At 35.1% G+C, this 15,388-nt stretch overlaps 2 protein-coding genes and 1 pseudogene across 3 annotated transcripts; 1 reads left to right on the forward strand and 2 right to left on the reverse strand.

The window, feature by feature from the left end:
- The first annotated feature begins 1,564 nt into the window (after positions 1-1,564).
- Positions 1,565-2,401, forward strand: LOC140890339 (major allergen Pru ar 1-like; annotated as a pseudogene).
- Positions 2,402-2,780: 379 nt separating this feature from the next.
- Positions 2,781-5,070, reverse strand: LOC140892256 (uncharacterized protein At4g18257-like). 2 transcript variants are annotated; one of them, XM_073301095.1, is made up of 4 exons: positions 4,723-5,070; positions 3,904-4,224; positions 3,392-3,551; positions 2,781-3,254 (listed from the first exon to the last, which is right to left on the reverse strand). In XM_073301095.1, exons 1-3 carry the CDS (start codon positions 5,037-5,039, stop codon positions 3,395-3,397), a joined length of 795 nt encoding a protein of 264 aa, XP_073157196.1. In that variant the 5' UTR covers positions 5,040-5,070; the 3' UTR covers positions 2,781-3,254; positions 3,392-3,394. The 2 variants fall into 2 exon arrangements, with proteins under 2 accessions (XP_073157196.1, XP_073157195.1); XM_073301094.1 differs by having other exon boundaries at positions 2,783-3,275.
- A 2,335-nt stretch (positions 5,071-7,405) lies between these two features.
- On the reverse strand, positions 7,406-9,477 carry LOC140891401 (cytochrome P450 710A11-like). The gene has a single exon (XM_073299867.1). It carries the CDS (start codon positions 9,111-9,113, stop codon positions 7,626-7,628), a length of 1,488 nt encoding a protein of 495 aa, XP_073155968.1. The 5' UTR covers positions 9,114-9,477; the 3' UTR covers positions 7,406-7,625.
- Between the last annotated feature and the right edge of the window lie 5,911 nt (positions 9,478-15,388).

The raw sequence follows: 15,388 nt of genomic DNA on the forward strand, positions 1-15,388 counted from the left end.
AAAGTAATAAAAGTATGCACATGATAAAACAGATTCACATGTTGTCACTAGGTGTTGACAGCATCTTCAATAACACCTTGAGTAACATGCATCAGAATTTATGAAAACATGAATAAAATAGATAAGCAACCAAACAAATCAGTCAGGGTAAAACTTTCACTAGAAAATAATCAAAGAGTTTTACAAACCCTAAAACTAGTGAATTATTGTAAAAATCAATTTTCTCAAAGCATGTGAGAAAATAAAAAATAAAACAAATAAACCAACTCCTAAAAGTCTACTGAAGGTAGACAATAAAATCAAGAGAATAGAGTTGAATTATTGTAAAAATCAATTTTCTCAAAGCATGTGAGAAAATAAAGAATAAAATAAATAAATCAACTCCTAAAAGTCTACTGAAGGTAGACAATAAAATCAAGAGAATAGAGTTGGCCCTTAGATGCCAAAATACGAGAGCAACATTTTTCAATCTTCAATGCTCTCAAACTCTTCACGGCATCTACGAAAAACAATGACCAGAGCTATTACGAGTCCTTCAGCTTTTCTATGATTCTCCAGATCTTCTATGCGTATGCTAAAATCTCTCACAATGTACGCTCAAAACTCTCTTGGTCGTCTCACTCCTGCTTGAGATCTGTCTTCTCTGCGCTCTTTCGTTTTTCTCCAAGCCCCAGATCTCTACGTTTTTCTTCTATTTAAGCGTTTCAACTTATCTCCAAAAAGAGTCTTGATCTTGTTTCCTTAATTCAAACTTGAATCTACAATGATAAAGAAGCAAAGATAAGTTAGAAGATAAAGATATATTATAATAAATGCATAAAATCTCCTACAAAATAATTAACTCAATCAACCATATTTTAAATCTAAGAATATTATATTATCTCAATTCAAATCAAAGCAATTCCTAATTTAAAATATATTAAACATATAAATAGAAAACATAATATTAAATATATAATCTTTCATGAAAAAATATCAAGAAATAATTAATTCCTTTCAGATTTATTTTATTGCGGCTCTGCCAAGTGCCAAGGAATTTATGGATTTGTGAATTGTGATCTAGCAAATAACTAAAAAAATGGTAATTCAGTCAAATAAACATTATTTTATATCTTTTGGCAGCATTGGTATTATTCGTTGTAACTGTATAGAAAGCAGCATCAAAAGTCAAAACAACACTTTGTTTGATACAATTAATAACGAAGCTTTATTCAGACGCATTTTCAAAAGTATGAAATTTCGAATAGTATTTTTGTAAAAATATATTATGAAGTAAATATATTACTTTTTATTATATATTTTGTGTTATATTAATTTCTTAAATTTATTAACTTTACCCCATAATTGAAAAATCTAAGTATGTATACTTGTAGATAGATTAATTGAAGTTTTTTCCGGTTTAGTGAAGACGGTTCAAAATATTCTCCCGCTTTGACCGATTTGCTTGCGCTGTCTTCTGTACTTGATGCTCAAAGTTGTCTTTTTTAAATTCCAGTGAATATATATGACTTCATGTGTCATTGTTTTTAACAAAATAAGATAATATATATAATAATAATGAATGATGGCAGGATCAGTATGCATCCTCGATGTATACCGAACAAAAACAAGCATATATTCATTTGATCATGGCTAAGCTTCACGAATCAGAAAAGATTAAATATTTAGCTATGTTTACAACTTTTAGCATGCAAGAAGCTATTATAAATAGCACGCCATCGCCATAATCTTCTCGACCATCTATTCCAGCTCAAAACCGAAAGAAAAAAAAAAAAGGGTGTTGTTACATTCACAGAACAGCATACTTACGCAGTTTAATTTCTCCAAAAAGAATCTTCAAATCCTCGATCGTGGACCCCCACAACTTCATCCCGAAGATCCTGCCTCAGGTCATCGAAAGCATGGAGTTCATTGAAGGCAGTGGTGGTCTGGTGGACCTGGAAGCATTAAACAAATCAACTTTGCTAATGGTAATTATTTCAACGTCAAAAAGGCTTTTATAAAGAGAGAGTGAAAAACTCTATGTTCTGAACATTTTATGTTATTTGGATACCAACACTTTGATAGAACCCATTTAAAGGATTGATCACGTTTTGCAGGTAGCAATCTCAAAACGTTGAAGTACAGGATCGACGAGCTGAACGAAGAGACCTATACTTACAACTACACTGTGATTGAAGGCGATAACTTGACAGAGTCAGTACTCGAGAAAATTACACATGAAATCAAGTTAGAAGAGACACTGGATGGTGGTGCATTATCTACGGTGACCAGCACGTATTACACCAAGGGCTATTTTTCACTTAAAGAGGATGACATAAAAAAAGGAAAGGAGAAGGCCTTGGGAGTTTACAAAGCTGTGGAGGCTTACCTAGTTCAAAACCCTGACGCTTATGCTTGAAGAAGATGATGTTTTCTCTTTAGTTCATGGTGGTTATTCTTGTTTGAACTGTGCGGGGTGTGTGGTTTTGTGTTTGGTAATAAGGATCTTTAACTTGCATTGGATCCCATGTTTGTGTTACATAAATTTCAACGGTTATGTTTCTCTCTTGCAGAGATGAAGTAGGTGGTGGCAAGAATAATGCAGTTTACCGCAATTAAAAATGGCATTGCTTTTTACAATAACACAATTTGTTCGACAAATGTAAATGTAAATGTAAATGTAACCATCCCCTGGCCAGTGGCCACCCAGGAATACAAATGAAATGGCATGGCGATGAGTTCAAGATTGCTAGTGAAGAACGCCTGAAATATTATCTGAACATAGTAACATCCAATAAATTTCAAATGAGAACACAGTAGAAGGGGTCCCTAAATTTTGCTGTATTGCAAGAAGCAATTGTGTACAAATCTTCTACTGTAGCGTATACACTCTTATACAACAAATCACGGTCATATATATATATATATATATATATGTATACATATACATATAACGCAAGACAATTAGTGATGTCTAAGACAGAGATGTAAATAGTTCCGCACTTCCTGCTGAGATAAATCCAAATAAGTAAATATCAACCACTATTTTATCTGATATCAGCAAGTGCCACCAATGGTTCACGTACTGCGCTTCCAGCAGGTAATTTCGTAGTACCTCTCCCATGATGGGCTTTGTTCGAGACTAGACTCTATTTGATGGTTACCTCTTTTCCTCCAATCTGACAATCAATCAAATGTAGCAACTCAACTTGCTCACAGATCAGGCAAGTGAAGTGGACAAAATCTGGAGCAGTTTCGCTTCACCTTGATAGCTTCTTGGTGAAAATGAACATCTGTGTTCATGATAAAAAAAACATTTGATCAACATCAAAGCTGCAGAGAGAACACGTTCAAGCATACCTATAAACTTATAACTAGGGAAATACAGGATGCACAGGAGGACGGTCACCTCTCACTCAGTTTGAGCTTTGGATGCTTTCAATTTCTCAAGCTGCTTCCGCAGGTAGGCCTGCTTTAGTTTCTCTCTACGAGCGGCAGCCTGCTCTTGTCTGCGCATTTTGAGCTCGGACACTTTCTCCCTTGCTTGATTTGCTTCTTCATGAACTTCCCTGAGAATGGAAGCAATAGTCAGATCAAAACTTCAAAGAAGAAAGAGTAGATTTCCTCAAAAAGCCACAAACCCATTTCATTTGTTACTTGTGCACATTTACGGCAAGTCATACAATTTCAAAATCAGAGTCCAACAGGAATTAGTATGTGTGTGACATCTCCAGGCATCAGTTGCATGAGATCCACTTATGACTTATGACTTATTGGGGGCGGGGATGAATATATTCTCAATTCATATGGCATGGGTGAGGTGATGGGACAACTGATATACCAATTATTATCATTAAATTCTTGAAGAAAAACAATTTAAAATAAAAAAATGTAAAATCTTATTCATGTTGAAGAACTTACATTACAAAACGCTTATGTTCACTTCTGTCTACTGTAGTAGTTGTTTGGCCAAGCCCTGCAGCTTTTGTTTGTTGCAACACTGAATCATCGTTGTCATCGCCATTCTTATCTTGAAGTTCTTGTGGAGATATATATTGGTCCCGAGGCATCGGGAACTCATTCTGCTCAATACCCTTCCGAGAGAAGTCAACACAATACTTCTCTGAGTCTTCCTCATCAGAAAGTTCACCGCTGACAAGCTTATTATACATCTCTGCTTTCCTCTCTAATGCTGCATAGCTTGCTGATCCATCATGGACAGCTTTCAACTCGAGCTTATCCCTGAGACAAGGAAAAAATGAATTCCTTTATTGTATAACAGAACCAGAGTTCAATTTACCAAGACCTATAATATTAAGTATACACAGTATTACACAACAAAACTATGACTCACAATACATCGCATTCAAACAAATTATATCCATTACAATTCCCATTCATAAAATTTCAGAAGCCTAAGGAAATGCAGACACTAATCGGACATCATAATAGCCAACACACGCTAAACCATAAATTTCAACAAATATCTCGTCCATTATCAGCCAGACAGCCACTAAGAATTTAAATAAACAAGAGATCACCAACTGATTGCACATCAGGATTCCATATCCAGCGAAACCCTAGAACCCTATTCATTCACCATAACTTCAATTAAATATCGTAATCATATCGTAATCACCAACACATAAAGAATAACAACAAACAACGACACACAGCAACTATTATCTCAAAAAAGCATTACTCGATTGAAAGGAGAAGGCCAGAAAAAAGCAATCATACTTCTCTTCACGGGCATCCACGCCGGCGTTCTTGGCGGAGAAAGAATCCTTCGCGGATATCTTCTGTTTGGCACGGTGCACCTCGAGATGTTGAGCGTAGTTAGCGTCGGCGGATTGAACGGACTCCTTAGGGTGGCGTTTCGAGTCCTCCTGGGACTTGTACAGTTGAGCCTTGAGCTCGAGGATGGAGGACGGTCCGACACCTTCGATTGTACGATGCTTGCGCGGCATGATGGAAGATTCCGTCAGCCATCCCAGAGATTCCACCGCCGTCCTCTTCAGCGACGCCTTCGATTCCGATTCACCCCCTCCGCCCATTTTCCTTCTTGCTGGAAAGAAAATTGGCAATTGGGGGATTTCGTTTAAAATAATAGTGAACAATTGACTAAGAAGATGGCCCAATTATATTCAATTTGGGCTTTAGTTAAACCTAGCCCGAAAATAAGATCCTGCCCAATGGCCCAACAGCGTTAATACAGATAATCTCTCCTTCAACTTTCTCATCACGGTACTAATCACGTATCCAATTCTAACACTAATTTCCAACTATTTAACCAAAAGAACCACTTAAACCGCAAATCATTTCTCATCAGCACAACCTTATATTCATAACAACTAGCTGAAAGGCACACCCGTTGCGTGTGATATAACATGTGGAAAAAATGTCAGCTTTATTTTTAAAAAAAAAAATATTCAGTTTTTCGTATGATAATTAACTTAAAAATAATAATTTTTCTCAACAATTTTTTCTCGATTATTTTTGAATCAAACAACTAAGATATATTCTCTCTTTTTAGGTGGTTAGAGAAGTATTTACACTTGACCTATCCTGTACTGTAGCTCAACCCATTGTTTTCTTTTTGTTAAAGATATGGTAGATTTAAACCACTCCAATTGTTTTTTGACAAGCATATAATGGTATCTAATTTGAACATATATATACGACCATTTATATAAATATGATAGATTCATTGATTATTATTTTTTATTTATATCATTGTTAAATTGAATTTTTCATAGCCCTCGTGACCCTTATGCCTCTTTGAGTATATTTTTTTATTAATTTTTGTTTTAATGCCGAGTGTTCACCAAAATAAAATTTAATCTTTTTATGAGTGAGTAAAGCTTCTTGGGCATATATTAATTTGTATGAGTTTCACAAATATAATATGACCTTCTAGCAAATTAGTATAAGAACAATAATCTCAAAAAAAAATTTAATAGAAGAACAATAAGTCGATAATCTATTTATCAAATATTTTATTTAATAAAATTTAATTTTTAAAGTACATTTAAGATATACTAAAAATAGTTCTAAAAATGAAAATTTTGCATCTACGTGAAACTTGTGGATATATTGCTAGAGTTGCATGTTAATTTAATTAATAAACAGAAAATTTTTGAAAAATGGTCTTGGTTATTTTCTTTAAAAAAAACATCCTAAGCATATTTGAAGTGTTTCAAGCACTTAGGTGAGTTAGGAGAATTAGTTTTCAAAAAATAAGTTCGACCAAAGTATTTTTCTCGTATATATTTCCTTTGATTTTGTTGGCTAATTAGATCCTATGTTAAGGGTATTACCCAAATCATGTATCTGGTGGTCAATATCTCAACACATGAGCATAATTAATGAGATATTGTTGATGTGGTAAATCATGGCACGTTGAATTTTTGGTTAGGGTAAAAACCTTAAGGTGGTTGTACTCTACCGATTTTTTGTGTTTTTCCACATATCAAATATAAATATTTCATATTCAATTTATTACATTAAGTTCAAGTCTCCTCTAACTTTAATTTCTAGACTCGTCCATGTAGGTGGTCATATCAATATAGTTACTAAGAGGTACTCTCTCTTTATAATATATAGTATAGATATAATATTAAAAAACAAAATAAAAAAATACATATTGGATTACCAGTGGGATTTAATTAAAGAGTATAAAAAAATATAATGTGAATTACTATTTTTTCCTTTATCCATATTTATTCTTCTCTATCACAATTTTTTTAGTACAAATATAATATTGATCTAAATTAGAATCATATAAGTAGTTGTCCGCACTACAGACAAGACTTGAGCGTAGACTCGAGATATGCTTATCTCGAGTAGAAGAATTATAAAAAAAATTATAAAATAGTGTTTCAAAGAGCTTTTAGGAAGATGGAGACTTTTAGATCTTACTATGGGCTTGCTTGATTTTCCAAACCCGTGGCAAAGCTTCAAAATTTATGATTTTATACATCTAAAGATAAGAATATTAATTAAATTAAGGTTTAAATTCTTTGCCAGCTGACAAAAGGGCTACATTAATAAATTTTTAAGGTGAACGAATATCATTAAGAAAACACGAGTCCTTGTCATATTCTCTATTCCCATGGCCCAAACACTGCGGCAATATCCAGACAAATTTGCCAGTTCAATGACAACTTATTCAACATGTAATATTGTAATATATATAGATATTAAAAATCCAACATGTACAAATATCTATTTTAAATGTAACTTTCCTGTACTTATTTATGAGTTGAATAGAATATGAAATTTATATTACAAAATTAATACGCGAAACTGTCTTATAAAAAATTTTGTGTGTTTAAAATTACACTCATTTTATAATTATAAAAAATTTTGTGTGTTTAAAATTACACTCATTTTATAACAAAAAAAAAGTCCAAATAATTGATTTATTTTGCCCGATGACAATGATAATGATGATGAGATTAAATTAGACAATATTTCCATGTATTCAACAGAACCCGAATGCGACGTCACCCGACCCGACACATTTATTCTTTGCTTTCGAATTGACATTTTTTCATCTAATAAATAAAATAAAAAAATAGAAAATAAATGGACACAATAACACCATCACAATTCACACGAGAGCAAACAGCGAGTGGGCATTACGGGAGGGGGAATCCTGTACATCTCCGCGAAAGGAACACCCTGCACTCGTCCTTTGGAACGATGGTTGGTACGTACGAGATTTCATCGCAGCCGTCCGTTCTGTCCCTCTTCGCATCAATCAACGTGGCAAACAGAGCAATAAAGAGCTTCAAATGGTTAATGGCGTACCTCTGGCCCACACACTTGTGGGTCCCGGCCCCAAATACTAAAAAGTTCTTTTTATAGAACTGGTCCTCTTGTCGGTCCGACATGAACCGATCCGGGTCGAACCGTTCCGGTTCGCTGAACCCTTGGAAAGAAGAGTCAAAGACGGATGGAAAGACGATGGTGCCCTTTGGAATGGTGTAGTTCTCTGTTAAAGGGTAGTCTGCGCCGGCGATGTGGGGCACCAGAGTCGCCGGAGCTCTGATCCTCACCACCTCACGCGCCACCGCGTCTGTGTACTTCATTTCTCTCAGATTTTCTCCGGTGATAAGCCCGCCTTTTTCTGGTACCCAGTAGTTGGCTACCTCCTCGCGGACTCTGTTCAGAACATGAGGGTGGGAATCCAAGTACGTCACCGCCCATAAAAGGGACGAGGTTGATGCGTCCTGTGAAGCAAAGAGGAAGTCGAATAAATGGCCGCCGATTTCTTTGCAGCTGTACTCGAACGAACTTCCTGATGCTTCCCGCACGTTTTCTTGCATCCAGAAGTCTATCAAACACGTGGGTTCTTCTCCGGATTTCATTTTCCTCTCGCTTTCCTCCGCGCAGCCAGCGAGCGTCTCCGCCAGTCTCTGCACGGCGAACCGAGCCTTTCTGAAGGCGAATCCCGGTAGGTCGAAAGGCAGTTTCATCAGTCCGACGTTGAACAAGTTGTAATCCACATTGAACCGGTCACGAGCCTCTTGAGTCAGGTAAGGGCCCACGAAGACAGTTTGCGAGGTTTCCAAATTCATGTCGCGGCAGAGGATGCGGAGTGGGATCGACTTGTTTTGAGACTTGTTGCACCAGGACTCCAGGTGTTTGATAATAATCCGTTGCTGCATACCAGTATATGTTTGGAGAGCTTTGAGGGTGAAATTGGGTGCCATCCTGCGGCGCAAATCTTTATGCTCCTGCCCCAACATGTAGATTAGATTATGCTCACCGAAGAGTTTCTTGCCAAAAGGGTGCCCCACGAGGTGGAAGCCATCATCCCGTACGTTGGTAAAGACTTTGTGGGAGAGATCAGAGGAGTAAATGTAAACAATGTAACGCCCGATGATGTAGTTTGCGGATATTCCTAAAGGCGTGGACTTGGCGTAGGACGACTGGAGGTCCCAGAATTGCGTGGGGTTTGTGACCAAGGAGATGGCTTTGCCGATAAAGGGAAGAACAAGAGATGGGCCTGGCAAGAATCTCTTCTTCTTCAGATAAGAGATCTGTTCAAAAAGCAGGACAAGAGCTATGAAGGAGACTAGATAGGGAATACAGGCTGCAACTATACTCCATGGAAATCCCATCTATGCTCCCAAGTTCACTCTCTTCAGACCACCAATTTGAGTGCTTTTTTTTCCTGAATGGTGGAGCAGAAATTCGAGTGAACTCGGAGGTGGCATACAATTTTCAGGAGTCAAAGTGCGAGTGTACAGCAATGAGTGGTTTATAGGGGGCGGCAGTTGGGTAAATATTAGGTGGAAGCGGGAAGCGCAACAGGGGTTGAGAGAATCCAGGATTTTTAAAGGTTGTACTTGCAGTCGAGTATTTACAGTGTACTTGGATCTGTTTTTTTATATCATGTTTTCTTGCCATTTTCGTGTTTATATTTGTTGGATTAAGTTTTCAAAGAGTTGTGCCTATGAATTAGGACAATTTTTTTTGTTCACTTAAATTAGTTTTTGGAGTTGAGTTAAGCAAGTTCATGACTTTAATATAGTATCAAAGCTTAAGTCCGGTATTATGTGTTGTACTGTGACTATTGTCTTTATAGGCCACCTGTTGATTTATCGCAATTCGCAAATTTCACGCACCAGATGTTTATTCATGAGTGTGAATGTGTTATGTTAGATGTCTCGTATCGGTTACATTAAGTTCTTTAGAGTTGTATATATGAACTTGAATTAAGCAAGTCAATGATCTCTAATTTTAGGAGTTGAATTAAGCAAGTCAATGATCTTAAAAAAGTATTAGAGCTCAAGTCCACCGTTATTATGTGTTGTACTGTCCTTATAGGTCACCCGCTGATGTGACGCAAACTTTACGCACCAGATGTTCATTCATGAGTGTGAGGGGGTTGTGTTAGATGTTCTGCATCGGTTGCATTAAGTTCTTATTAGTTGCATATATAAACTTTGACAATCCTTTTTTTTTTTTGAGTTAGTTTTTGAAATTGAGTTAGATTTAAGTTCATCGTCGAAACATTTCGTATAATTATTTAGCGAGTTCCATTTTTATTTTGAATTCGGATGAAATGAAGTCAGCCCAACCCCATATGTACATCAATGATGGGAATGGTGACGTGGCTCGCCTCCTATTGTTTTCCCCTAATGATATAATTGAGAAAATTCAATTTTAATAACTCGAATTCTCGTGGGAAATGTGTGGGGCTGAGATCCAGCTGGGAAATGAAGTGGACGACTCTAACTTGTTCCCAAAAGACAAGCACAGCCCTTGTGCTTTGTTTGAACGGGAGCTTGATGCTTTTTGCTATCAAATCATACATGTGAAGACTAAAAAGGCCTGCAATAACCTTTACTTTATTACCTTTTCTCCACTTTTTGAGATATAATAACAAGACGTGGTCAACCACTGCATCTACGTGTAGTAATTGCATGATGAAAGTGATTGGGGGAAAACTTTGAACCTATATAAAGATTTGGAAATAAGCATGCTTGAAGGAACTAGAGCCTCGTGCTGCAACTCAACATGGTCCGCTACTATTTAACTAATGATAGCATGCATTAAAATGTGACTCGTTGACTATCATAAAGTGATAAAAAAAATGTCAAAATGGATTAGCGGAACGGGTTGACCCGCCATTTTTTTAGGATGGGATTACAACTCAACATATCCATTTTAGTTAGGTCAGACCAACGAACCTAACAAATTTTGCGCCTAATTTGGTGGCAAAGGTTTTTATTGTTTCCTAATAACATGTTCTTGTTATTCGTTTGGTGAGAGCAAAGCTACACTTGCCAAACTTGTGATAAAGATATTTTCTAAGCTCAATTCACTAATTAAAGCTCTTGTTGAAATGAGATAAGGATATATGAAAAGGGCAACCGCAATAATTTATGCATGTGTGCATTACTTGCAGGAATTATTAGGGGTTGTTCGGTACGGTATACCGCATACTGTACCGAATATCGCATGCCGTACCGAAAATTTTCGATACCATATCAAAAAATTCATGTTGGTATACCGAAATTTCGGTTTGACATAAATCCATACCGATACCGTACAAAATACCTAAATTCGGTACGGTATCGGTATGATATCGTGTATACCGATTTTTTTATACTGTTTTTTTTTAAAAAAATATCGGTATACACGGTATCGTAGCGATACCGTGTATATCGATTTTTTTTCGGTATACCGAAATACCGAAAATTCGAAAATCTTATACCGATACCGATACCGAAAATTTCGACCGTATCGAAATTTACGATATACCAAAATTTTCGATATATTCGGTTTTTTTGGATATGGTAAAAGCGTATTTTTTGTCAGCCCTATGAATTACTTTCATATAGAACATAAAACAAAAACATACTAGATGTAGATTAGAGAATAAAGATCGGAATTATGAATCCATAAAAAAATTTAGAGATATTTATTATATAATTTACATTTGAGTCCTCAACTCGGGTTCTCGTCAAACGTTTGATGTCATATGGAATATAAAGCATCATCGAAAAACATTAATTTCTATATTCAAAGAAACAACAATAATATTTAGGTGGTCCGACAAATCGAAAGCTTTTAGGTTGATTGCAACAAATAATATAAGTTAAAATCACATGAGAGGCACCAAACACGTCTATATAGCCTGTATTTCTTCCTGAATGTTGGCATATATCTCTATCCCCATATCATGAGAGATTTGTCAAATTATCAAATACAATCCAACTTGGAATTTGAAATTATCCTTTAAACAATACAATGAATCAATCATCATTTGCCTGAAGTCAAAGTAAAACGGAGGCGATTTTTTTAATTACTTGTACTAATTGGTTCGGTCCGACAAAATTTTTGATGGATGATATGACTGAGTTCCGTTTAATAAAATTTAAAATTGCTTTTTACAAGTATTTTACGTTGTGATTTGATTGATCAATTTGATTTAAAAAGATATTTGTGAGATGAATTTCAAATAACAATAATTTAAATGTATTTGAAATATATGATCAAAATTATTATTGAAAGCACACCATCTATATGGACACACGTACTCTTTCTAAAACTAAAACCATCTCCTATCTTATGTAGTGTTTGAGAGAGCTTCTAGGAAGCATTTCTCAGCTTTTCATTCACAAAACTTCATAAAAGTATGAAATTTTGTGAAAGAAAAGTTGAGAAGTATTTCGTATAAGCTCTCATAAACATCACTTTAAAACTACTACGAATTGGCAACACAGTAGACAATTCCTTCCGGGCATTAGACATGAAAAACCCGATCGGTGGTTCTTTCAACCTTTCAGGAGACTGAGTTCATGTGCATAAATTAATGGATACAAACATAGTAGTATAGCACTATAGTTTTGAGATGCAATTTGGATATTCAAATTACGATAAACTAAATAGTGTTTGCAAATGTTTTTTTTTTTTTTAGAAGAGTTTGCAAATGTTTTTTAAAAAATGAAAATCAATATTTCTTTATACCTTTGTCGCCTCTTTTCCTATTTAAAATCAATAAATATAGTTTGCAAACACATACTGTTCGAATTTCTTGTGAATAATACTATTACTATCAGAAAAAAAGAAAATTGTTGTATCCACTATCCTATTAGAAAATATTCAAATTGTGTCCATGACTTGAGTCTTGCGGTGAAAAAATCTGTTATAAAATTAAAAACTTGAGCTCAATACTTTTAAAAAAAAAAACTTTAATGGATTTATTTCAAATTTTGGGAGGCTGACAGGAAAAAAATTCAATTGGACGTGGCCGGAGGACCATCCATACTAGATAATATTTTATTGGTGCTATTCCTTGCGCATGTGTTTTATTTATTTATTCACGATGATGGTACTTACAGTTTTTTTTTTTTTATTTTATGAATAGCTTAACATAATAATTTAAAAATCAGGCTAGCTAGCCAAAGTTCAAATCCTATGTGACAAGTTTGTCTGAAAAAATATTAATAGAAAGAATCGAACCTATAACAATAGATCAAATGCTCAACTACTCCACCAACTCAAACATCTTTTAAAAAAAGCGAACACATGTTTTATACATTTACACGTAGTTGTTAATTTTATATTGTTGTCAAGAAAATTATAGTCAATGAAGAAATTGTGTGTTTTGATTTTAAAAATAGTATCCACTATTTATTAAAAAAAGAAAAGTTAATGCTTACAACTATCAGTCTCTTATTTATTTTCCCAAATAAAAACCACAGGTAACGTTCAAGTGGTATCCTCATTTGAAATTTCACGTTGGCAATATCATATTGCCGGGGAACCAAAACATGATGAAATTGGAAGAAAAGGATATTTTGGTGACTCGTTTGATTTGATTGGAATAATTTTATATAACGATCACGATGGACAATACCTCATTTCAAATTCATGAATTTTGAATTTATTTTAATATTCAATTATTTTTAAAATTTATATACATCCATCTGAATGTCGTCGAATTTTACTATATTATTATACATTAGTGACCTTTTAATTAACTAATTTTTAATTAATTAGTTAAATTTGAAAAAAAAAATACGATTATATCCAACTTAATTTTCAACAAAACCAAAATTTTTAGGCAAATTATTCATTTTATATGACCTTCTTTTATTCAAACCATTAAATTTTTTTATTTACAAAAATGACACTTATTTTGTGTTATTTGATATTCGTTTATTTACAAAAAATACATTCACCTTTGTAAAATTCATGTATCTATTGCATTTTATTAACTATTTGTTTACGAAAATGTATATATATATATATATATATATATATATTTCATGCATTTTTTGAATTTTACAATTTAACTATCTTTTTTGGTTTAAAAAAATGTATAAGCACGCAACGTACGCGTTTATCGAAGTACTAATATTAAGTAGTGGGGCTCTTGATCCAAGCTAAGTGAATTTAAAATTTTTTAAATTGATGTCATTTTTACTATTCTTTACTGATGTTACGGGATATATCCCGAGATATCGTCTGATATCTCGGGATATATTTATTTTTTCACATGAATTTAGATCGGGATTTGTGACCATCAGACAGATTATTGGTGGTAATTGGTGTTTGATAATTATTATTGGATATGAGCCTCGCAAATATTTACTATCTACATCTGGGCCTGGACTTGTCAATATTATGGGATCATGGGTCATATCCCATTAGATCATGGGCCTTGCACTCTTAGTTATGGGCTGACATCAGTGATTACACGTCTGACATGATCTGAATCACTGGAAATTTTTATATATACTGTTTTTTCGTGATTATACAGGCAACGTGGGAATAGGCACTTTCTTCCCCATGATGTTTTCTCTCAGTTTCTTTCATCTTTTCTCCCATGTTTCTCTGCCTGACTTAGGCATCGGAGGGGTCACGCCGGGAGAAATCCTGGCACCCCTTAACCGGTTTATTCATGATTTTCAGGCAAGAACAGCCGGAGGATTCACAAAGATGACAAAGGAATTTTTGGAATGTCATCATTGGCGCCGTCTGTGAGAAATTGAGTCTGAGGGGTTGATTCAGTTTCTCTCTTTCTCTTAAAAAAAAAAAAAAAACCATCCGGGCGAAAAGAATTCCTATCTTTCTCCCGCTCATAAAGAAGAAACGTAACTTAACTAAGACATTCTGGAACTTATTTTCTTGATTTTTGCCGCTTCCTAAAGCATCTTGGAGCGATTTCTTCTGATTTTATCTGGAATTTCGCTGTTGCTACGCACTCGAATCTGCTGCTTCTCGTGGGGAGTGACTTCTCGAGTTGCTAAGGTTCTACTGGGGTCGTGTGGCTGTTGTGGTATGGTTTCTGTGTTGAAGCTGATTTGGATCGGCTTTAGGTGGTTTGAGGTGGAGCCATCGCACTGATTTTGAATTGTTTGGAATGCATTTGGGTGTTGATTTGGCTAACTCATTGATTCTAAACGTGGCTTACATTTCTGCCCGCCGAGTGGTTGTATATTTGCCTCTATTAGTGTTCTTGATTCTGTCACTTTGTTGCTGGTTTTGAAGTTACATTGCTACTATGTCAAGTTTCTACGTTGCTGCACACATTGTGTTCGATTAATTACCTATAACAGAACACTCGATCGCCTCTGCTACATTTGAGCCATATTACTGCTGCTTGAACTCCTCTGCTACTGAATATCAAGTATTTGAGCCTCTAACAGTGCTCGTGTGCAAGCTGCATGATATTAGTGTTTGACTTGTGCTCTGGCGACATGCATTATTTTTTATAATATGACATCCTCTGGAGCATCACCCAGCAGCCTCACATATTGAAGAGATAAGTTCATTGCTTATTTTTCTCTCAGCGTGAAGTAACTAGAATCTCGGCTTGCTAGTTTGATTATGTTTTTTGTGATGTTGGGTACATATGTTTGAGGGGTAAATGGTTATT

Source organism: Henckelia pumila, chromosome 3 (assembly GCF_033568475.1).
Source record: "Henckelia pumila isolate YLH828 chromosome 3, ASM3356847v2, whole genome shotgun sequence".
In the NCBI taxonomy this organism is placed as follows: domain Eukaryota; kingdom Viridiplantae; phylum Streptophyta; class Magnoliopsida; order Lamiales; family Gesneriaceae; genus Henckelia; species Henckelia pumila.

Bases quoted from the DNA above. Each gene is read 5' to 3' on its own strand.
- LOC140892256 (XM_073301095.1), bottom strand. From the start codon at position 5,039: ATGGGCGGAGGGGGTGAATCGGAATCGAAGGCGTCGCTGAAGAGGACG. The intron at 4,225-4,722 runs GTATGATTGCTT...TCCTTGTCTCAG, and splicing joins GTGGATGCCCGTGAAGAGAA to GGATAAGCTCGAGTTGAAAG. The intron at 3,552-3,903 runs GTAAGTTCTTCA...TTCCATTCTCAG, and splicing joins GAACATAAGCGTTTTGTAAT to GGAAGTTCATGAAGAAGCAA.
- LOC140891401 (XM_073299867.1), bottom strand. From the start codon at position 9,113: ATGGGATTTCCATGGAGTATAGTTGCAGCCTGTATTCCCTATCTAGTC.